This window comes from Ursus americanus, chromosome 18 (assembly GCF_024610735.1).
Source record: "Ursus americanus isolate L20-20 chromosome 18, mUrsAme1.1.p, whole genome shotgun sequence".
In the NCBI taxonomy this organism is placed as follows: Eukaryota; Metazoa; Chordata; class Mammalia; order Carnivora; family Ursidae; genus Ursus; species Ursus americanus.
Genome location: NC_142144.1, coordinates 34168861 through 34193823, shown reverse-complemented (window position 1 = coordinate 34193823; position 24963 = coordinate 34168861). Strand labels below are relative to the sequence as shown.

The following is a 24963-nucleotide window of genomic DNA, read 5'->3' as shown; positions in this document are numbered from 1 at the left end:
GGTGGCTCAGTCGTTAAGCATCTGCCTTTGGCTCAGGGCATGATCCCGGTGTTCTGGGATCGAGCCCCGCATCAGGCTCCTCCACTGGGAGCCTGCTTCTTCCTCTCCCACTCCCCCTGCTTGTGTTCCCTCTCTCGCTGTCTGTCTCTCTCTGTCAAATAAATAAATAAGATCTTTAAAAAATTTTTATTTATTTATTTGAGACAGAGAGTGAGAGCACGAGCAGGGGGAGGGACAGAGGGAGAAGCAGACTCCCCGCTGAGCAGGGAGCTGGGTGTGGGGCTTCATCCCAGGACCCTGGTATCATGACCCGCGCCCAAGGTAGACACTTAACCGATGGAGCCACCCAGGCGCCCCTGGTTATTTTTCTTTAAACGTAAGAGCCACCTACGGAAGCTAGTGGCTGAAGCTCCAATTGATAGCTTCCATTAGTGCTTTACATTTGACTTTGACTCTGAGTCATTATTGATATTAGCAGTAATCACTTTTCTGAATCTTGTACAATCCAGTTAGTGACAATTTGTCAAAGAGTAACTTTGGATAGTAGTAGATAATCTTTGTGTACAAAGATGAAAACTATTTTCAGAGATGCCCGTGAGTGATCTTATTTTCTTATTCTTGTGGAACCAGTCAAAATAGTGCTGAATAGTCATAAACAAAACAAAACTTCTAATGTCTTTTTAAAAAACTTGTTATCATATACTTATTATAAAGTGTTATTACTTCTAAAGCGTATGTAATTTTTCAATCATGAACAAAAAGTTAACTAATCAGTGGTAACCAGATTTGTTATTGTGAATTTGTCGCAAACTGGATACAAATACCCTAGTGGAATCAAACACAAAATTCTAGAATAGGGAATATAAAAATAACCAAAGCTCACAGCTGTTTAATAACTTTTGTCAAGATTTCACAGGGACTGTTCTCTTTGCCTAACAGGAATTGAGTAGGACTAGGAATTGAATTAACACCTCTCAATACTGTTTCACTTAAAAGCATAAATTGGATCCTTGTATAAATACAGATCAACTTATTTATAGAAAGGAAAATCAGTAGTCATAAAATCTGTATTTATATGATCTATTTAAATTTGTCATATATTTATAATATAATTTTAAGCATGGCCTCAGTTTTGCAGTGAAGGAAAAGAGGAGCCACACATGCAAAAGCAAAATGATTTTGTTTTTATTATAAATCACACGGAAACATTTCTTTAAGTAATGAGAGCCTAAACAGCACTGGCCAAGTGATTACAGTATTTCTGAGTCAATGAATAAGTGATGTATGCGTTATTGATAGAAGTTTTGAAACCATAATATGTCACCTGCATACGGCTTGTGTTTCTTGTTTCTCTAATAGCCAGAAACCAGTGCCTGAAAGAAACCCCAGTTAAAATGCCAGTAAATTCAGCAGGAACAGAGAAGTTAATGACAGGTGTCATTAGCCCTGAGAGGCGGTAAGTGTTCTGTTTTTTAGATTCTTTGATCTTCAGTATATGTAACCAGATTTCCTTTTTTCACATATGATAAGCCTGATTAAGGTAACAAACCATTGTTACCTCCAATTATGTTGGAGACTGTAGGAATGTCTAGCTGAATGACGGTGGTCTGTGGCCATCCCTGGAGCTGTTGCTGCTGGCTTCCTCTTGGGGTAGAATTCTGAAACTCTTCAGGAGTAGGACTGGCACCTTAACATGTGGCAGGCTGGGAAGACAGTGGCTCTGGCCCCAGCCACCTAGTACCCATTCTTTTTTTTTTTTTAAGCTTTTATTTATTTATTTGACAGAGAGAGACAGCCAGTGAGAGGGGGAACACAAGCAGGGGGAGTGGGAGAAGAAGAAGCAGGCTCCCAGCGGAGGAGCCTGATGCGGGGCTCGATCCCAGAACGCTGGGATCACGCCCTCAGCCAAAGGCAGACACTTAACAACTGCGCCACCCAGGCACCCCCCCTAGTACCCATTCTGAGGCCCATCTCTTCCTATGCTTCTGCCAGTAGAATATAGACATCCACTAACAGATAGCAGTTGCTCCAATAGTAAAGATACTAACGGGTGTTTCAAAGAAAACTCATTCTCTTGTATGGACAGTTCTGCAGTATTGGTGACCCTTCCTTGTCTTTTATAGCTATTTTTTTAAGCAGGATCCATTTTGAGGACAATTGGGAAAATTAGACTGTGAACTAAATATTAGACAATACTATGGCATTATTATTAATTTTCTTGATGTCGGTATTTTGGTAATGTAGAAAAGGTCCTTATTCATTGGCTATTTGTGCTGAAGTGTTTCAGAGTGAAGTCTCATGATCTCTTCAGGCAGGTTACTTTCAGATGGTTCAGCAAAGATGCACATGTACTTAATGTATTTACTTACCTATATACATAGAGAAAGCAAATATGGCAAAATATTAACAACTGTTGAATCTAAGATGATATATGGGTATTTGCTGTACTATTCATTCAACTTTTCTCTATATTGACTTTTTTAAAAAAAACTAAGGGAAAAATAGTTTTGCCAAGTGGCATTTGGCCGAGGGAGAAGTGATGACTACGTTCCAGTGGGAGATGGCTTTTGTGCTCCCTGGGCAGTGAGGTGGTCCGGCTTTGGCATGCTCAAGTGGCCTGTGAGGGCCCCAACTGGCAGGATGGCCAGCTTTACTCATGGGGTTTTGGGTTTTTTTTAAGATGTCGCTCAGTGGAACTGGATCTCAACCAAGCACATGTAGAGGATACTCCAAAGAGAAAAGGAACCAAAGTGTTTGGGAGCCTTGAAAGGGGATTGGATAAGGTTATCACTGTGCTTACTAGGAGCAAGAGGAAGGGCTCTGCCAAAGATGGCCCAAGAAAACTAAAGGTAAGTGGACTGGAATTCTTTAACATGGATTTCTGAAGCTGACTGCTAAGTGGACTTCCCCCTCCCCCAAGAGAAGTACTGAATGAATTAATTGATTATTTATTTTATTCATTTTGATGCAATGGGCTTTGAGAATGCAGAGTAAATTATATATACTTTCTCCTTTCAACTAGCAAATAACTATAATTAAAATACTCAGAGTGATTAATCACAGAGGCAACATGGAGGTGGGAAAACATGGAGCATATATGAGGAACTGAGAGCTGCCTCAAGGATGGGGACTTGAGCTTAATTATTGTATCTCTGGCATGTAGGAGAGCCCCTGACACATGGATACCTTTGTAGGCCCTCACAAAATATTTGAATGCATGGGAAGTGAATTTGAACTTTGAATGTGGTGTATGTGAAGAAAATAGTGAGCAGCAGACTGGGAAGGTAGACCAAGAGGTCCTCACAGGCCTAAGAGATTTGGACCTTATTCGATAGTCCTATTATGCTTTAAAAGGCTTAATGTGTTAGTGGTGTGGACAATATGTTCAATTTGTAAAGGAAAGGAAAAAAGTTATTAGTGGGTATAAAATACTTTTTACTGTCTCAGATTCTCTCAGCATTCCCTCAGACATCTAATGAATGACATGTTTGTTTGGGGAAGTAAGAGGTAAAGGTATGAATAAGACACAGCGCATATCATTGAGGATCTCGTAGAGTGGCAGTGAAGATAGGCAAGGATGTTGCTCTGGGCTGTGATAAAAACATCTTCCAAGAGGTGTGGGGCTCAGATGAGGCCAGAGAAGATGGCAGTGTTCCTATGGTTTGGAGAGTGGGTCTGTGTTTAGTTTTTGTACTGAGACTCTCATTGGGAGCAAATCTGGACAGGTTTGGGGAAGGAAAATGTTGAACTGTTGGGCAGAAGTGTGTTTCAGGGGAGAAAGTTCGTTTATGTCCTGTTTTAAAGTGGAAGAAGATAGGAGTTCTCCATTAATATTTGTTGACTTGTTGAACTTGTATAATGCACTGAGAAGTTTTGCACATGACTGTGTAGTAGGTATATTTTGTCCTTTTGTTCTAAGATTTCTCTAGATGGAGATAGTTATGAAATATTTCAAACCCTGATATTGGGATTAAGAAAACCATACTGTCATTTCTCTGAAAAACATTAGATAAAGAAAATTAAGGAAACATGTCTAATCATATACATTACTGAGAAGCTAAGCAGTTATCGAATACTGATGGATAATATCCTACAAGTGTTCACCTGTGTAAATTGCTTGGAGCCTGAATGCATTTTCCAATGGGAACTGCTGTATTCATTGGCTTCCCAGGATATTCCCTAATACTTCCAAGACATAGGTTGTGAATGAGAAGACCAAGGTTCTAGCCTCAGCTTTGTACTGTGTAGCTTGGATAAAAGTCATTTTATCCTTGACTGCCTCAATTTCATTAACTGTAAAAACTGGAGGTAATTTCTACCCCAGCAGCTTCTCAGAGCTGGGATGTATGGGGGAAAAAAAAAAGCCGTCTCTGTGAGGTGCGCAGGAAATGCTCTATTACATAAGGTGTTCCAGTGTTGAGTAGCATTGTTTCTATCCATATTGAGCATTTTAACCCCAATGGAGCAGAACCACAGTCCTAATTAGCACACACCTAACATTGGAAACTTGACCTAACTTTGGATCTTTAACCGTTTATAATGCTTTAAGTTTTTGCAGAACTTCAGAGCTTGCTTTAGGAAATTAGTTTCATTTTTTCCTCCCTATCTCTTATATTAAAAAATTATAAACTTACAGAAAATTTAAAAGGATGGTACAAAGAACACCTTAGGTTGTTAATATAGCAAATCATATGTAGTTAAGCCCTCTTGTAGGAAGCAATATGTAAAAAACTGAAATTTTAATAGATAAATTAGGATTAATTCTTTATTTTACAAAAGGAATCACTAAAATTGTGATTTGGAAGTGTTCTACTTATTATCGTGACAAAAGCAATTTAGTTTGGTGAAACAGCCCTGGATGGGGACCCAGCAGACAGAGGATCCTGTCATTAGCTTTTATAACTTGAAGCTAGGTCCCTAAACTCCAGTCATTTAACTCACCTTCATAACGGCGTATCATCTGCACTGTTATTTATCTGGCATTTTCTTTATATTGACTCTTTAAAAAAAAACAGTTTATAGAGGTATAATTGACATAAGTAAACTGTACATATTGAAAATGCATGATTAGTATACTTTGGCATTATATAAACACCTGTGAAACTATCAGCACAATCCAGATGGCTAACTTTTTTTTTTTTTTTAAGATTTTATTTATTTATTTGACAGAGAGAGAGGCAGCGGAGAAAGGGAACACAAGCAGGGGGAGTGGAAGAGGGAGAAGCAGGCTTCCCGCTGAGCAGGGAGCCTGATGCGGGGCTCGATCCCAAAACGCTGGGATCATGACCTGAGCCAAAGGCAGACACTTAATGACTGAGCCACCCAGGCGCTCTAGATGGCTAACTTTTTAAAACTTGCATTTATTTTTATTTTTTTATTGTTTTTTTAAAGACTTATTTATTGTAGAGAGAGAACATGTGTGTGTGAGTGGGGGGAAGGGCACAGGGAGAGAGAAAGGAGAGAGAGAGAATTTTCAATCAGACTCCCCACTGAGCCTGGAGCCTGGCCTTGGGCTCGATCTCACAACCTTGAGATTGTGACCTGAGCCAAAATCAAGAGTCTGATGCTCAACCGAGTCACCCAGGCACCCCTTAAATTTATTTTTAAAGAAACTATATATTATTAGTTTTGCTAATTATGTTTTTCTAAATCCCAGATTGGAACAAATATATAAATACTAAAATAAAAATACAGTTGACCCATTGAACAACATGGGTTTGAACAGTGTGGGTCACTTATATGTATATTTTTTTCAACAAATACTTTAGGAAAATTTGGGGGGGGTTATGACAGTTTGGAAACACCAAAAAACCACATAGCCTAGAAATATCAAAAAAATTAAGAAAAAGATGTCATGAATGCATAAGATATATGTAGATATTAGTCTATTTGATCATTTACTACCATAAGATATAAACAAATATATTATAAAAAATTAAATTTTATCAAAACTTATGCACACAAATATACTGTACATAGCACCATTCACAGTTGAAGGGTGAACAAACTTAAAGATGCAGTATTATAACAGCCTAAAATTGACTGTAATACATGCCGTACCACTGTAATAATTTTGTAGCTACCTTCTGCTGCTCTTGCGGTGAGCTTGTGTTGCGAGTATCTGCTTAAAAACACTGTGTGATGTGGGGTGCCTGGGTGACTCAGTGGATTAAGTGTCCGTCTCTTGATTTTGGCTCAGGTCGTGATCTTGGGGTCCTGGGATTGAGTGCTGCTTCGGGCTCTGCTCAGTGAGTCTGCTTGTCCCTCTCCCTTGGCCCCTCCCCCTGCTCGTGCTCTCTCTCTTTCTCAGATAAATAAATAAAATCTAAAAATAAAGTTAAATAAAATCCCATGAAAAACACCATGTGATGCTGATCATCTCCATGTGAGCCATTCGTCTTTTCAGCAAGTTGCATATCACAGTAAAAAATGATCTCTCATGGTTCTTGAGTATTTTTCATCATGTTTCGTGCAATGCCATAAATCTTGAATAACACTAGGGGACCCTATGAAGTGCCACTAGAGATGCTGGAAGTGCCCCCAAGAAGCACAGAAAAGTCATGACATTACAAGAAAAAGTTGAATTGCTTGATATATACCATAGATTGAGGTCTGCAGCTACGGTCGCCCACCATTTCAAGATAAATAAATGCAGTAAAAGGACCATTGTTTGTTTGTTTGTTTGTTTTTTGAAAAAAAGAAATTCGTGAAGTCCTTGCTGCAGCTATGCCAACAGGCACAAAAACCTTGCACTTTTTGCAAAATGCTTTCCTTTTTAAATCTCATATTGAAAATGCAACTTTTATGTAGGTGCAGGATTGAAAGGCATAGAAAGGCATACCTATAAACTTTCATATGATTTGAAAAAAGATGAAGTCATATTATGACAACTTAAAGCAAAAGGTGAAGTATCTAAAGTTGGAGAATTTAATGCCAGCAAAGGATGGTTTGATAATTTTAGAAAGAGGTTTGGTTTAAAAAAGGTCAAGATCACAGGAGAAGCAACTTCTGCGGACCAAGAGGCAGTAGATACTGGTTCCCAGATGTCATTAAGAAAATCATTGAGGAAAAACGGTATCTTCCTGAACTGGTTTTTAATGCAGACAAGAATACCCTATTCTGGGGGGGAAATGCCACAAAAGACATCTATTAGTAAGGAAGAAACACAAGCACCAGCATTTAAGGCAGGGAGGGATAGGCTAGCTGTATTGTTTCATGTAATGCAGTTGGGGTTATGATCAGCGCTGCCCTTGTTTATGTAGCTGCTAACTCCTGAGTCTTGAAGGGAAAAGATGACCATCAGCTGCCAGTCTTTTGGTTGTACAAGAAGGTCTGGACAACGAGAATCCTTTTTCTGGATTGATTCCATCAGTGCTTTGTCCCTGAAGTCAAGAAGTACCTTGCCAGTAAAAGACTGCCTTTTAAAGTTCTTTTAATATTGGACAGTGCTGCTGGGTCACCCAGAACCCCAAGAGTTCAACAATGAAGGTGTCAAAGTGGTCCGCTTGTCCCCAAACACAATGTCTCTAATTCAGCCTCAAGAAAAGGGGGTCATAAGGACCTTTAAGGCTCATTACCCCCAGTACTCTCTGGAAAGGATTGTCAGTGTTGTGGAAGAGAACGTCATGAAAGTCTAGAAGGATTACATCATTGAAGATGCCATTGTTGTAACAGAAAAAGTCGTGAAAGCCCTCAAGACTGAAATAATAAATTTCTGCTGGAGAAAACTGTCCACATGTTGTGCATGACTTCACAGGATTTACGACAAAGCCGAGCAAGGAAATCATGAAAGAGTTTATGGATATGCCAAAAAAAAAAAATAAATAAGGTGTGTGTGGGGAGGGTTTCAAGATATGGGTCTTGGAGGAATTCAGGAGCTGATAGACACCACACCAGAAGAATGAACGGAAGATAAGCTGGTGGAGATAAGTGCTTCTGAACCAGTGCTAGATAATGAGGAGGAAGATGTAGAAGAAGCAGTGCCAGAAAACAAATTGACATTGTGCAGTCTGGCAGAAGGGTTTCCATTATTCAGGACTACTTTTGATTCTTTTATGACGTGGACCCTTTTATGAAATGAGCACTGAAACTAAAGCAAACAGTAGAAGGAGGATTGGTACCATATAGAAACATTTTTAGCAAAATGAAAAGCGTCAAGTCAGGCAGAAATTAGGATGTATTTCCATAAAGTTCCACCAAGAGTGCTTACCCCTCCTGCCTCCCCTTCTACCTCTTCCACCTCTGCCACCCCTGAGACAGCAAGACCAACCCTTCCTCTTCCTCCTCCTCCTCCGTCTCAGCCTACTCAACATGAAGATGAGGATGAAGACCTTTATGATGATCCATTTTCACTTAATGAACAGTGAACAATCATCATGTCGTACAGTTAATAAACTCCCCTATTGTGTATGTGTGTGTCTTCACGTGAACATCTAATAGCTGTACAGGAATCCTGAGACATTTTTGTGTCATCATCATTACCTAAGTATTCATCGTGTAGAGCATTGTGTTCAAGACTCACAGAAGTGGATTGTCTATCTTTACTTAGACATAAGGTGAGTGATATTTAATATAAAATTAATAATGTGTTAGTTTTCTTAGTGTTAGTTTTCTTACTGTTGTATAACTTTGCTTTCAAAGAATTATGTTACTGTATGGTATGCTTCTCTTGTGATTGGAGAAACTGCTTATCAGCCTATCATCACCAGCAGGTGTTTAAAAAAATACATAACAATGTTTCTAATACTGTATTATGATTATGACTGTATTACTGTATCCCATAAAAATTTTACAACCATTCATTAGTGTATAGGCTAAGCTACTGTGAAGCAATCATATTGATTACACTAAGCTACCATGCAGCTCTCCTATTGCTGCTGCTTTTTATCAATGCGTGAATCACTATACCTGTAAATAAATATAACTTTCTTTTTCACATTATCTTTTCCTTTTGGTATCTAGTGTTAGTAATACATATAATATCTATAGTGTTTTGTGTCATGTAAGACTATTGGTGCAGGTAGTAACAGACAGGTGATAAATGATTCATCTTATAAACTGTAAACTTACAGTATTGATAAATATAGTACAGTACTATAAATGTATTTTCTCTTCCTTATTATTTTCTTTATAACATTTTCTTTTCTTTTTTTTTTTTTAAGATTTTATTTATTTATTTTGACAGAGAGAGAGACAGCCAGCGAGAGAGGGAACACAAGCAGGGGGAGTGGGAGAGGAAGAAGCAGGCTCCCAGTGGAGCAGGAAGACCGATGCGGGGCTCGATCCCATGACCCTGGGATCACGCCTTGGCCAAAGGCAGACGCTTAACAACTGAGCCACCCAGGCACCCCTTAATAACATTTTCTTTTCTCTAGCTTACTTTATTGCCTGGGTGACTCAGTCGGTTAAGTGTCCAACTCTTTATTTCAGCTCAGGTCATGATTTCAGGGGTTGTGAGATTGAGCCCTATGTCAGGCTGAGCATGGAGCCAGCCTGGGATTCTCTCCGTCCCTCTCCCTCTACCCCTTCTCCCCCCAGACCTCTGCTCACACGCCCTATCTCTTTCTAAAAAACAAAAACAAAACAAAATAACAAAAAAAAAAACACATATACAGAACACGTGTTAATTGACTTATGATATCTGTAAGGCTTTCGGTCAGCAGTAGACTATTAAGTTTTGGGGGAGTCCAAAGTTATATGTGGATTTTTTACTTCGTAGAGGGTCAGTGCCCCTAACCCCTGCATTGTTCAAGGGTCAGCTTATATATACCAACCACATTTCCTAGGGCATTTGTTTCATTTCCCACAGTTTACATTTTAGGACTATTAATATCTCCAGCATAGCATGGGAAGGGAGAAACAAGTAAAGCTCAAACAGACATGTTAATTAATATTTATGTATTTCTTTAAAAAGATTGGTAGGAGAGGAGGACGAAAGGTTAAAAAGGATGATATGGATGTAGTTACTAGTGAACATGATTTCTCCAAGCTCTTCAATGCCATCTTACTTCAGCTTACCCAGAGTTGGTTGTAAATTGTTTCCGTATTTTTCTGGAAATGTTTCCCTTTGAACTGGTACTGTAATGAGTTTGGGATCTCTCAATTAGGTAGGATGGTCTTTGTGTTGACGTAAAGATTTACTTCTTACCTCTTCTTTTTCTTTTTTAAGCTTCACTATAATGTGACTACAACCAGATTAGTGAATCCAGATCAACTCTTGAATGAAATAATGTCTATTCTTCCAAAGAAGCACGTTGACTTTATACAAAAGGGGTAAGAAGCATACTTAGGGGCTTTTGCATTTATTGCTTGATGTCTTTTGAACTTTGAGAAGACATGTGTTGATTCTTCTCTTCTCTTTTAAAAAAATATTTCTCCCACCTCATTTTCATCAAAAAAGCTTTTATGCTAGTGTAATTGTTCATAATTTAGTCTCGTTGGTATTATGTGAGCTAGCACCTTATTGTCACCACTTTCAAAGTTAGACTTTTCAAAATAGGAAAAATCTGAACTTCTTCCAGCTTTCTTTTCAGTCCTCTATTTTCCTCGGATGTTCTGCTTTTCAATAATATTTATAAACTGTAATCTAAATTTATGAGATACCTCAAACCAATTAAGGATTTATGTAGAACCCTTTCCTTTATGACTTGCTGTTGGGCAGGACTGGGTTTTCAGCACTTTATTAAATTATTTCACCTGAACTGTTCCCGACTGTTGAGTGAGATGCCAGCAAAGCCTCCGTGGCTGTGATCTCATGGTCTGAATAGCCACACCTCTTCTCATCACCTAAGATGTTCGTATTTCTAAGCATTTTCACTATGTCTCTTTAAAATTTCATCATTGAGGCAGATAAAAAGAGCCACTAATAGATATAACAAAATATTTAACTAGGATATTCAATGTAGAGTAAGATTTTAAGAAACAATCTTTTGCAAAAATAATTTTATTTTTCATTATCTCTGAATGTTGGCAAACATTCCGTACTTGAACCCCGGCTTTCCTCTTTAGGCGTCATCGGCACGCATATAACTCAGCTCTGGCCTGTTCTTCACGCTTGGGCTTTGGTGATGGTTCCAGAACCTCTAGCCAAATCTATATCAGAAAGCTTTCAATCATCTTTCCTTCAGCATATGATCTCTCTTTCTGATCACCAACTAGCTGTTAACCAATAATTTATTCTTCTAACTTCCTGATCAACTGCAAAGTTTCTGCCTTGATCCTTTTTTTTCCTTTTTAACTTTTCTGTTTGTTTTTAAGTACTTTGTGAAAAAGCAGAGCAATAAAATTTAAGTTTTTTAGTGGTGTGATGTTACTAATCTCGGGTATATTCCATTATGATCTTTTCCAAGCCAGAAGAACTGGTTTTTCTCTTCCATAGACTGAATTGCTCTATACTTCATCTTCCCATCAGGCACCTTAACTATAGGGTACTCCTCTTGGCATTTCTGATAATGACTGCTCAGTTTTAAGAGATCAGGACCCCAAACACAGATCTAAATTAGTAAGAAAAAGGATGGTATTTTGTGAAACCTTGTAACAGATTCAAGTATTTTCTCTACACTTCCGTGGAACACTGCCTAATCCTCTGCCCCTAAATATTTAGGGAAATGAAATTTAAAATCGATTCTATTGTTTATTATTTATTGGAGATTAGTAAGACATCTAAAATATCATGCAAACTAATTAAAAAATTGATTTACATGAATCAATTTATCTAACTTTGCAGGAACATACCTATTTCTTAAGATGTGTTTAAGGCTTCATTTGGCTTGGGCCCTTCCATCATCAGAGTTGTTATATTGCAGTTATAGTTACATTCACCACGTGTTTCAGCCATGGGAATATACCATCTCCATGGGCTTTCTGTTACAACTCTGCCGTAAAGTGTAACCATCATAACCTCTTATCACTATTAGAAAAACCACAAAAACATACGCCCTTCTGACAGATTGGTAGCTTCAGCTTTATTTATATGAAAGACAGAATTTTCTGATGAGGTACACACAAAAAATATTCTTAATCTTCCCTGCAATTTTCTTTGTTGTGAACATTGTGGAAATGACCTAATGTTCACAGATTACACTGTTGAAGGAGATGCATAACGAAGGCCAGAAGATTTCTTGAGCATGAATGGCATGAGTAGCTATAAAAGAAGGCCTTTTCTTTGGACAAGGGACAATTCTGATAAAACCTTTCATCTTTATTCTTTCTTAAGATCCTCGTTCAGCTTCTGGAAAAACACCAGTCATGCTCCATGACTAAGGTATAGCTAAGTCATTTGGAAACTATAAGCAGTAATAGATTGCTTAATGTGAAATAATGGTTCATTTTCTCCACTGGCCTCCTAGAGGCTTAGAAATCTCTTATATTATACAGAATATTCATGGTGCTCCTACTAACTGGTTTCTTATCTTGTTTTTCATAGCTATACACTGAAGTGTCAAACACAGTCAGATTTTGGTAAAGTGACAATGCAGTTTGAACTAGAAGTGTGCCAGCTTCAAAAACCCGATGTGGTGGGTATCAGGAGGCAGCGGCTTAAGGGTGATGCCTGGGTTTACAAGAGATTAGTGGAAGACATCCTGTCTAGCTGCAAGGTATAATTGTTGGGTGGGTCACCCTCCGCCCGCCCCCGCCCTCTGCATGAATATGGGTGTGAGACAGCCTATGTGGACACCCGTGTGATTGGTTTGATTTTTAAAGTTCTTTGGAACTACAGACCTCTTTCTAAAGAGCTGTCTTAAGGACCAATATCTTATTGTTTTTAAACAAAAGATATTTTGCTGATGAATCTAAGGCGTGCCCATCTGTCATTATCTAATACTGTCTTTTTTAATCATGTGGTTTGGTATATTAATAACTGTTGACTTTCCTAGATTCACTTCCATATGTGAAAGTAAGCTCTTAACTATGTCTCCTTTTAAATGTGTAATTTCTTTCTGAAATAAAACCATTTGTGAATATTAGCAGGCTTCTCCTCTTCTTTGTATTTGATTTTGATCCAAATAAAACCTCAAATGGCTTCCTGACTATTAAGTAGAGACTATTTGGAGATGTTTTATCTGTTATCAAATATGCCTTGGGCAGAAAAACAGATAAGAATTCATTTGCATAATTTTTTCCTGTCTCTGATTTAAGTAGGATTTATTGAGATCGTTAACTAAGTCACAGCTGTGGTTACCAGAGTTAAACAACACATTTAATATGTTGAATAAAAGACTATTGACTTCAGTAAGTGTGTTCGGTCAACAATGATAAGTATCTGAACTATGAACCCCCATGAAATGTTACTTTATGGTAATTTTCCTTAAGTCTCAGTGTTGGCCCCAAATTTGTATTTTTATTTCATTTTATTGGTCTCTAAAGGCTAGCACTCAAGTTTTATTTGTATGGATTTTACCAATTAAACTAGTTGGAGAAAAATAGCACTACTTCTAGTCAGAAGTGGGAGTATTTTGTCACTCATTTATTCGTAAACATTTACTAAGTGCTTACAAACATTAGGTTCAGGGCCTGAAGATGATACTGTCTAATAAACTCAGGGAGCTCAGACTCGATTAGGGGCAGATGCACGAAGTAGTATTTATAGTATAGAAGGGATCACCAACTTTGTCTGGAGGAGTAAGGGATGATTTCTTGGAGGAAACAGTATTTGTTCTTAAAGGATATATAGGTGTTCATCAGAAAGAGAAGAGGGAATATGACATTCTTGGCAGAAGAAGAGTATGTGCAAAGGCGTGGAATTATGAAATAGCATGCCTTGTTTAGGGTGGAGGCAGAAGATGGTGCAAGGGGGAAATAGCCGGAGATGAGGGCTAAACATTTAGCTGGAAATAAGTGACGGAAGAACTGGAAGGGACTCGAATGGTCCACTAAACTGTTTTGGCAAAGGGAAGCTGTCAAGGGGTTTTAAATTTTTTAGAAGAGCTTACTGAACTATAATTCACATACCATAAAATTCACCTCTTTAAAGTGTATAATTCAGTAGGCTTTATTATATTCACATTTGTGCAACTCTCACCACAATCTAATTTTAGAACATTTTCATCACCTCAGAGAGAAACTGCATCCAACAGTGGTCACTCCCCATTCCCCCACCTCACAGCCTCCAGCTCCCACTAATCTACTTTCTGTGTCTGGATCTGAGTGTTCTGGACATTTCATGTGCATGGTCTCATATAATATGTGGCCTGTTGGGTCCGGTTTCTTTCACTTAACATAATGTTTTCGAGATTCATTATGTTATAGCATGTGTCGGCACTTCATTCCATGTTCTAGCTGAATAATATTCCATTGTATGTATGTATCACATTTTATTTATCCATTTATCAGATGATAGATATTTGGGTTGTTTACACTTCTTGGTTATTATGAATAACATTGCTATGAACATTTGTGTACAGATCTTTGTGTGGACATGTTTTCAGTTCTCTTATGTTTGTATATACCTTGGAGTGGAATTGCTGAGTCATTTAACATTTTGAGGAACTGACAAACTGCTTACTGATTTTACGATCCCACCAGTGATTTATGAGGGTTCTAATATTTCTACATTTTCTATAACATTTGTTATTGTCTGTCTTTATTTTAGCTCTGTGAAGTGGTATCATGGTTTTGATTTGCTTTTCCCTAATGACTAATAATGTTGAGCATCTTTTCATGTGCTTATTGGTCATACATCTTTTTGGAGAAATATCTGTTCAGACCCTTTGCCCATATTGAGTTGGGTTTTTTGTCTTTTTATTGTTGAGTTGGCAGAATTCTATAGTTATAGCTAGAAGTCCCTTACCAAATATATGATGTCCAAATATTTTCTCGAATTCTCTGGGTCGTCTTTTTACTTTCTTGATGGTGTCTTTTGAAAGACTAAAGTTTTAAATTTTCTAAAGTCCAATCTGGCTATATTTATAAAACATAAGAGAAGAATCACTCTGGTATTCCTGTGGCAGATGGCATGGTCTGGAACAAAAACTGTTGACCGTGAACTACAGTAAGAAGTCCATTTTACTTTGGGATGCATCACACATAAATATAAAACACTGCTTAGCCTTACTATAAATATGATACTATTTTCTATTCTCTTTTCTTTTGTAAACATCTAGTCTGACAATTGCAGTCTTTACATTGGAGTTTTTAGTATATTTACTTTAAAAATTAAAAATTTTAAATATCTTTTTTTGGGATTAATTCGGCCTAGAAATGTTATTATTGGCTCTACTACCCATCAGTCTGGATCAAGTAAAAATAGATACCCTGACTGCTATTTAGGCTAAAACTTGCTTTTCTTTAAGGAAAATAAATGTTAATGGTTGCCATAGCATCTAAAATCTATCACTTAGCTCTAATTTTATGGAGCCATTTGGAAAATTAAAGAGGTATAGTTGTGAGTTGAGTGAATGAGGCTGGGTTACTTCCTAAGAGGCAAATATGGTTTGTTGACACTAAACTAAATCTGTATAGTTTTAAGTTGGCTTCCCTTTCCATTGTGCAGCCACCCCTGGACTTCTTGGGAGGGTGTGTGTGAATTTTATGTCCAGAGGAAGGCAGTGTGAAGAAGTGATGAAGGAACTTGGTGAAGAATGGTTGAAGGAATCAAGAGTTTGGAACCTGGAGATTACTTAGGGCGTTAACCCTCAAATACCTGAAGGTCTATCGTGAGGGGAAAATAGGAGATTTCTTTTATTGATAGTTGCAGGCAAAGAAAGTCCATGAGAAGTTGGAAGTAGAGGTCATATCTTATTCATCTTTGTGTTCCTAGCATTTAGTAATGCCTGGAATACAGCAGGGACTCAGTATATATTTATAAAGTTGAACTATATTGAAGTTAAGCTCACAATCAAGAGCTTTCAGAAAAACTCCAAGCTACCTGACAAGAGAGGGCGCCTAGGAATATAGTGGTTTCCCTGTCATTGGAGGTGTTCAGACATGTTGGACAGCCATTCATAGGAAAGGTCATAGAAGGGATTTAAGTACTGAACTGAAACCAATAGTCCTAAAGCTCCTATCTGCCATAATATCTATGGTCCAGTAACAGTGTGGAAAATAATGAATCAATTGTTTGGATCTTGGGAATAGAGTGACTGAAGAAGTTTTGGCAGCAGCATTTTAGATAATTTTGAATATTTTGCATATTGGGGATGATAGAATGGTGAGTGAGTTGCAGGAGCAATAAAAGATTGTGTTTGTTGGCTGTGATAGGGAGAAGGAAAGTAATGATCATAGTAACTACCTAGTATTGAACCCCCACTATGTGCCAGACACTACACTGGATGATTTATATCGGGCATCAGCAAACTGTGGCCTCTGGGCCACCCTAGAGCCTCTTTTGATAATTTTATTAGAACACAGCTGTGCTCATATTATCTAGGACTGTTTTTGTGTTAGAGTGGCAGAGTTGAGTAAATTTGACAGAGACTGTATGACCTGCAAAGCATAAAGTATTTATTATTATAAAGTATTTACTATCATAAAGTATTTATGGAAAAAGTTTGCTGACCCTGGATTTAAATAAATGTTTTCAAATCATATACATATTAGCTTATTTTGTCTATACAGTAACTCTGCAAGGTTGGTGGTATCCCTTTTTACAGAGGAGAAACCCGAGTATCAGAGAGGCAAAGTAATAACTCTCTCAAGGTCATAAAACTTGTAAGTGTATTGGATTTGAATCAGGCATGACAGGCTCCAAAGTGCATGTTCTTTCCTATACTAGAAATAGGTGTAATACCTCGCTCCTGAAATTGTTCCATATAGAAAAGCATGATTATATATTATACTTATCAAAACATTGCTTTTTTAAAAGCAGCAGTCTTACACAAACTGGTTAAGATGTAGGAAAACTTCACTAATTCAGACCTTATTACAGTGTAATTTACTTCAATTGAGTTTGTTGTGTGATTCTTAGTGAAAGTAAGAAATTCAAAGTGTCTTCCTCTTCATAAGAGAATATGGTCTACTAAGGAAATAAGAATTAAAGGACTTTCAGCTTCTTGGTTTCACAGTGATTTTGTACATTTTAAAGAACTTATTTTTATGACTATGATTATTATGTAATATAGGCCTATAGAATTATATATTTAAAAGCCTTTCTGTAGGCAGTGGGTTAGGATCCATTTCCTTGTTTTTCTAATTCCTGGAGGCTGCCTACATTTCTCAGCTCATGGCCCTCTTCCTCTCATCTTCACACAAATTTGAGTCCTTTTCACATAATATTACACTTTCCACAGTCATATTTCCCTCTGACTCTGAACTCTTCTCCCTACCTCTTCCACTTTTAAAGACTGTAATGATTACATTGGGCCCAGTCATGTCATGCAGGGGTATTTCCCTGTCTTATGGTTAGCTGTTTGGCAACTTTAATTCCGTTTGTAAGCTTAATTCTCCTTTGACATGTAACATATCATATTCATAGATTCCAGCAATTAGGATGTGATATCTGTGAGGTGGGGGCAATTCTTCTGCCCATCACAATGGTCAACTGATTTTTGACAAAGATACCAGAACATTTCATTGGGGGAAAGAATATAGTCTTTTCAACAAATGGTGTTGAGGGGTGCCTGGCTAGCTCAGTCGGTAAAACATACGACTCTTGATCTTAGAGTTGTGAGTTTGAGCCCCACATTGATTGTGGAGATTTCTTAAAATCTTAAAAAAACAAAAACAAATGGCATTCAGATAATTGGATGTCTACATTGCAAAAAATGAAGTTGGATCCTTTCCTCACACCATATAAAAAATTAACTTAAAATGGATCAGAACCATAGGGCACCTGGGTGGCTCAGTCAGTTAAGCATCTGCCTTTGGCTCAGGTCACGATCCCAGGGTCCTGGGATTGAGCCCCACATTGGGCCCCCTGCTCAGCAGAGTCTGCTTCTCCCTCTCCTCTGACTTCTCCCCCCTGCTCATGCTCTGTCTCTGCCTCTCACTCTCTCTGTAAAATAAATGAATAAAAAAAATAAAAAAATGGATCAGAACCTAAATATAAAAGCTAAAATGATAAAAATTCATTTAAAAAAAGTGTGGGTATAAATGCAATCTTGGATTAGATAATGGTTACTTAGACATGACATGAAAAGCACAAGCAACAAGTGGAAAAATAGATACATTGGACTTCACCAAAGTTAAACACTTTTGTGCTTCAGAGGACACCATCAAAAAAATGAAAAGACAACCTACAAAATGGAAGAAAATATTTGCTAAATACATCTGGTAAATGACTTGTATCCAAAATATAAAAGAATTGTTAAAACTCAACCAGAAGAAAACAACACAATTTAAAAAATTGGCAAAAGATCTAAATACATACTTCACTAATGACTTGTATCCAAAATATAAAAGAATTGTTAAAACTCAACCAGAAGAAAACAACACAATTTAAAAAATTGGCAAAAGATCTGAATACATACTTCACTAATGACTTGTATCCAAAATATAAAAGAATTCTTAAAACTCAACCAGAAGAAAACAACACAATTTAAAAAATTGGCAAAAGATCTGAATACATACTTCACTTCCAGATGGCAAATACATCTATGACAGGATGCTCAACATCATTTGTCATAAGAAGATTTCAAATTAAAACAAGATATCACTACACACCTATTAGAATGGCTAAAGTCCAAGAAACTGACAACGCCAAATGGTGACAAGGATGTGGAACAACAGGAACTCTTACTCATTGCTGGTAGAAATGCAAAATAGCACATCCACTTTGGATGACAGTTTCATAGTTTCTTACAAAGCCAAACATAATCTCACTATATAATTCAATAACTGTGTTCCTAGGTCTTTGCCCAATGGATTTGAAAACTTAGGTCCACACAGAAACTTACGTGTGCATGTTTATTCATAATTGCCAAAAATTGGAAGCAACAAAAATATTCTTCAATATGTGAAGGGATAAACAAACTGTGGTACATCCAAACAATTGAATATTTTTCAACAATAAAAAGAAATGAGCTAGCAAGCCATGAGAAGACCTGGAGGAACATTAACTGCATACTACTAAGTGAAAGAAGCCAGTCTGAAGAGACTATCCACTGTATGATCATAATTCTATGGCATTCTGGAAGGGGTAAAACTAAAGAGATGTTGAAAAAATCAGTGGTTGCCAGTGGGATGGGAAGGAGTGTTGAATAAGTGGAGCACGGGAATTTTTAGGATGGTAAAACTATTCTGTATGATACAGTAATGGTGGGTACATAATATTCTGCATTTGTGAAAGCCTATAGAACTTTACAGCACAAAGCGTAAACTCTAGTTGTCAATCCGTTCAGCCAGTGATAGCAAAGTACCACAGACTGGGTGGCTTAAATAGCACTTATTTCTCACAGTTCTGGAGGCTGAGAACTCCCCAGGATCAAGGTACTGGCAGATGCCTGCTTCCTGGTTCAGGCAGCTGTCTTCTCACCGTGACTTAACATGGTGGAAGAAGTGAGAGAGCTCTCGGGTCTCTTTTGTTAAGGGCATAAATCCCATTGATGAGGGCTCCATTCCTCCTCCTGATCACCCCACAAAGCCTCACCTCCTTTGGTGATTAGGTTTCACACAAGCCATCACATTGGAGATTAGGTTTCAACATATGAATTGGGGATGGGGGGGTAGACACAAACATTCAGTCTGCGGTATTATTGTACGTGAATTGAATCATTTAAGAGGTTGGGATATCTCAGGAAGGAATGAATACCGAGACAAGAGACACTAGCTATTTAAAAAATGGATGAAATAACCTCACTGAAGGGGGTGGGGGAAAAGTTGCTGACCTGAGAAACTTTGGAAATAAAGAGTGTGTAAGACTCAAGACTACAGGAACCACAGGTAAGCATTGTACTCCAGATAATAAAATTGTTTCCCACGAGAGGGCAAGTTAACAATTCTGGTACTTGTATACTGGAATTGAAGTAAATGGTAAATTGAAGTAAATGGATGGTAGATGGTGGAAGCTAGATTTCTAACTGTTGAAGTGGGAATTTGCAGATAAGGGAAGGAGGCTAGAATGATCCATGTCCATGTTGTGATGGACTAGGGAAGGAAACATCAGTAAGAACTCATTTACCTTTTTTTTTTTTTAAAGAGCGGGAGAGTGGAGGAGGGGCAGAGGGAGAAGGAGAGAGAGAGAATCTTAAGCAGAATACATGCTCAGCACAGAGCCCTGTGTGGGGCTCAATCTTACAGCCCTGAGATCATGACCTGAGCTGAAATCAAGAATTAGAACCTTTGAATGAGTTCCCAGAGCTCATTTACCTTAATATAGATACAGATGGTTACATACAGAAATGGTTATAGATATGTATATATACATATACAACTTAGTATCAGCACATGTGTTTCTTTGTTTTGTCAGCTGATAAGTTCTGAAAGACACCCTGGTAGCAACAAGTGACCTAGTGCCCAGATCTTATTTCTGATACCATTACCATTCTCCAATAAAAGGAGCCAGGACTTCTTGGAGAAACAGCTGATTCTATCTAGGACTGGGGCAGGAAATATTCAAGATGAGTCTGAAACATAATACTAGAGAGTAAGGAAGTGCTAACAACAGCAACACTCACATTGATGGGAATATGTCATCAAGTGGAGAGAACTTGGAGTTTTGGGCAGACTTTTAAATTTAAGATGTTTGAAATGGCAGTTATTGTAAAAGCTCTGTTATGTCTGAGCAGAGACACTGGGCACTTGCTTGGCTTTTGAAAGCTTCAGGTTCTCAGCTGTTAAACAAAAAACTGCCCTCTTCAGGGGCAGTTGTAAGAATTGTCAGAACATATGTGCACTCATGATCCAGGGTCTGTCCAAAGTCAGCCCAGAAGATGAGCTTCCCGGTATCCTTTTAACTGGACTCTATGTGGAGTGGTCTTGTCAAGACACAAATCTGATATGTATGCCCAGTCCTTCCACTACTAAACCTAATGCCCCCAAATGATTAGCCAGTTGATGCAAGGCCATTTGTTGAATATGTGTTCATTCTTAACTTTTAACTTCATTCAGTTACTCAGTCAACATTTGTTGAATTTGAACTTAATGTTGGTACTAGGCGAGATATGGGAAAGAATACATGTATTTTCCTGCTATCAGGGTGCTTAGGGTCTCAATGAGAAATCTGTTGGGCAGCAACAAGATACATTGAAGTTCACACATGGGGTTTGGGGGGTCACCTTTCCACATGATCCTCTAAGCCAACTTTCCAAGAGGCAATTGTTTCTCATAGCATTTGTGAAGAAGACTCTCGGGTATGACCTCTTATTCCTACTTTAAGGCATTGTGAAGACTTCTCTAAGACCAGCTATAGCTTTTTGTATCACTATCCTCAAGACTGAACTTGAGCAGAAAGAGTGCTGGATTCTGGGATTCAGGCCTTTGGACTCCTGAGCTGATTCTGTGTATGACCCTGGGGAAGTTACTGGCCACCTCTGGATTTGTTTCTGTAAACATGACACACACATGCAAACATATACAAACCTCTTTTAGGGTCTCTCCTAGATGATAGCACAAATGACATTGAGGTTTGATGTGTAATTAGGAGTGATGGTTTCAAGTTTTGGCTAAGATGAGTAGCTCCAACAGAGTAGCTACAAAGACCTCACCATGTGGTATAAGTATATACCCAAAATACAACACTCCTTACAAAGGACACTCTGGACTGGACAACACATTTCCTCTGTATTTAGGTGTTCATTCTGCTGATCTGCTGATCTGCTTGGTGTTCTGAATTCCCAGTCTGGTTTATACACTCTGAGAAGCCTCAGGCATTCACTTGTTGGAGAGAAATAACTTGCACAGAAAAATATTTAGAATTATCGAGCACAGAGTTATAGAGCAGAAAGATTTAATTCCAAGGGAGACTTTCAACGAAGTTCAGTGGTTAATGGAAATTTCTTGCATTTGTCCTAAAAGACCTAAACCACCTAGAAGGCCAGGGTGTACTCGGAGGTGAGAGTGATACACTGATATTTTAGTGTCAGAGGTGCAAAAAAAAAAAAAAAAAAAAGACCTTTGGGGAAGGGGATACCTCTCAGGATTTACTATTTTTATTTTTGTATTTTAATGTATTTTTAATGTTAAATTTGATTGTGTTTTGGGCTAGATATTAGAATGAGGAAATATTGATTTATACAATTTCAGAGCTGAAAAGGGCCCTTGAGATAAAAGACTACTGCCCTTCTCTCCACCCCACCCTGTCCCTGCCATGTCCTTAGCTGAGAGGAGGATCTTTTTTTAGAGAGAGAGATGGAAAGAAATCATAGGGGACAAGTCCAGGGTGACAAGATCCACCGTCCATCATGGCTCCTGACAACGAACAGTTGGAGCCTTTCTCTTTACTCTGTGTTTTTTTTTTTTTAATTAACCTTTTTTCATTTTTCCTACTTTAGAATTTCACATTATAGTCCTTTGTTCATTCTCCTCTTTTCTCTCGATAATGAAAATGGATATAATATGAACTTAAACTCACTTGCCCTGGGTCATTGCCAGTGCTTAATAAAAGTGTATTAGTATTTGTAGTAATGATAATAACCCACAGAAAATGATGTCGCTAAAGACCAAAGGGTCCCCTTGCATGGGAAGCCCCCCCCTTCCAGTCTCCTAGCTTTGCTGGATTTAACGGAGACCTTGACTGCTTCAGATAGTCATTGTCCCTTTTAAATTATCAAGGTTTCATGGAGACAAGCATTCTTCACTTAAGGGTTTTCCAGACTGTCTGATGTGCTGGGCTCTGGATAACCTTGTTCCTATGTCATCATATGTCATGCTGCCTCTCAGAAATTGTTCCCTGATGTTTGCAAAAATGAACTACTTAAAGGAAAACTAGAAGAAATTCCCTTTGTTCACTTACACACACACACACACACACACACACACACACACACACACACACTTACTTCACTATCAGAAATGGTTACACCTGGATAAGTGAGTCAGGGTCATGAGGAGATTTGAAGCTGTGTGATGTGAGGAATGGCAGGAGGAGATGAAACTTTACAGAGATGAGACTGAGGAGAATATGTGACAGGCATCTTCACAAATCTGAAGATATGTGGAAGAGGGATTTGATCTTTTCTGGGTGGACCTATCGGGTATAAGGAAGACCAAATACATGGGTATAATAAACTGGATTTGGTTTGATGCAAGGTAGGCCTATTTAGCTGTCTAAAAAGGAAACATGCTTGCTCAGGAAGTGGCCAATCCCCTATCCCTGGAGTGCTCCAGCAGCAGCAGGGGAGTCCCCCAACCGGGACTATTGAGGAGGGGTTGTAAAGATTAGTTGATGTCTGGCATGAATCACATGAGGCTCCTTTCTAACCTCAAGGGGCAATAATTCTATGAGGTTCTTGATATGAGAATCCTTGATCCCATTTCTACATTGTAGGATGGGAGTCCCAGGGGTTTCTTGATAGAAAGCTCAAGTCTAGGATCTGGCTTTAGGAAGGAGGAAATGGCCTTTTCCAATGGCCCCATGTCTCCCCTGGCCCCGGGGTTATATGAGTGGCTCTAAGCCCCAGGCAAACTGCAGCCATTGTCAACTACACATCTGAGGAATGGGTGAAGGAACTGGAGACAGGAGAGGAAACAATAAGTCATCAAAGTTAGGAGAGGAGGCCTTTGAAGGAGGCATAGACAGCAGTCCTGTAGGCTGCTGAGAGGACAAGGAGGCTTGGGAATGAGAGGGGGCATAGGATCTGTCAAGCAGGAATACAAAAGTGTGGGGGCAGAAGCTTGACCCCACGAACAAAGAGAATTGCTGAAAAGTAGAGGCAAAAAGTTCAGATCCCATGGTCATGGATTTGGCTGCAAGAGTGATGGGATAGAGGCTAGACAGGTAAGACCTATGAAGATGAAATTCGATGGCAGAGGGGGAGGGGAATGCAGATGAGGAGAAATAGCTGATGTTGGAGGAAGAAAGGATGTTGGGTGGGGGGAGGGAGAGAGAAAGAGAAGACATCTCAGTTTCAGATCCACAAATAGATTCCATGCAAATGGGAGTAGGTTTAAAGAGAAGATGAGAAATCCTCTGGTTTACAGGGGATATTGAAGTGTGGCTGTGGAGGGAACGACCCAGAGGTCAAGTCTTTGTCGAGGACACCATTGTCATGCTCATAGCTGAACTCAGTGACTGTGTAAGCTTTTCCTGACCCCTGACCCTGTTATCCATTTCCTCCATTTGGAACTCTCTCTGTTTTTGATTTTATTCCCTTCTGGTTTTCTAACCATGCTTCAGCTTCTTCCTCTGTCTGCCCCTTTGATGTTAAGTCCAGGCTTCTGACTCTAGCCTACTTCTCTTCCTGCTCCTCACATTTCTCTAGATGTTCTCATCTGTCCTGTGGCTCATGATGGCTCCCAGATCTGCATCTCTGGCCCAGACCTCTCTCTCCTCAGCTCTAAGTCCTTCTACTCAGTCCACCCTCACTGTACAGATCCATTTGGACATCCCATAGACACCTAAAAGGCAACATTTCTAGACTCAAACTTACACCCCCCAGACTGTTTTTTCCCCACTGTCTGCATCTTTAGGGGACTGTACATCCCTCGTTGCTGAAATAGTCTCAGTTTAAGCCTATTGTCCCAACATAATTATTAATAATCTCTCTTTTCCCCTCAGAAATGTTCTGGTTTGAATGATACATTATAAGGTCACTTTATCCATTTTGAACAATGGCATGACCAGTCACTTAAATGCCCATGCCAGAAACTTCATATTTATCCTCAACTTAGGATAAATTTGCTTAACTCCCACATTCTTTATTGTTTGTCTCATTCTGGTAGACTGAGCCCCGGGACAGCAGGGGCAGTGTCTTATCCACTGTGATATTCTAGTGCCGAGCACAGAACCTGGCCTATAGAAGATGCTCAATGAATGTCAAGTGTAGGATTTGAAGATGGAGTTAAGGAATGAAATTAGAAGCCATAGAATATTAGAGCTGGAAAGGGTGGGCCCTTAGGCCTATCTTCTCATTTTACAGATAAGGAAATTGA

General features: G+C 38.7%; 1 protein-coding gene across 2 annotated transcripts in view; it reads left to right on the top strand.

Moving 5' to 3' along the window:
* Window positions 1–12955, top strand: part of MELK (maternal embryonic leucine zipper kinase) — an 83357-nt gene extending 70402 nt beyond the window's left edge. For both annotated transcript variants that reach the window (XM_045780733.2, XM_045780734.2), the window contains exons 15-18: window positions 1360–1456; window positions 2681–2849; window positions 10169–10272; window positions 12425–12955. In XM_045780733.2, coding sequence (XP_045636689.2) covers window positions 1360–1456; window positions 2681–2849; window positions 10169–10272; window positions 12425–12602 — 548 coding nt within the window. In that variant the 3' untranslated portion in view covers window positions 12603–12955. The remainder of the gene's footprint in view (window positions 1–1359; window positions 1457–2680; window positions 2850–10168; window positions 10273–12424) is intronic.
* The last annotated feature ends 12008 nt before the right edge of the window (window positions 12956–24963 follow it).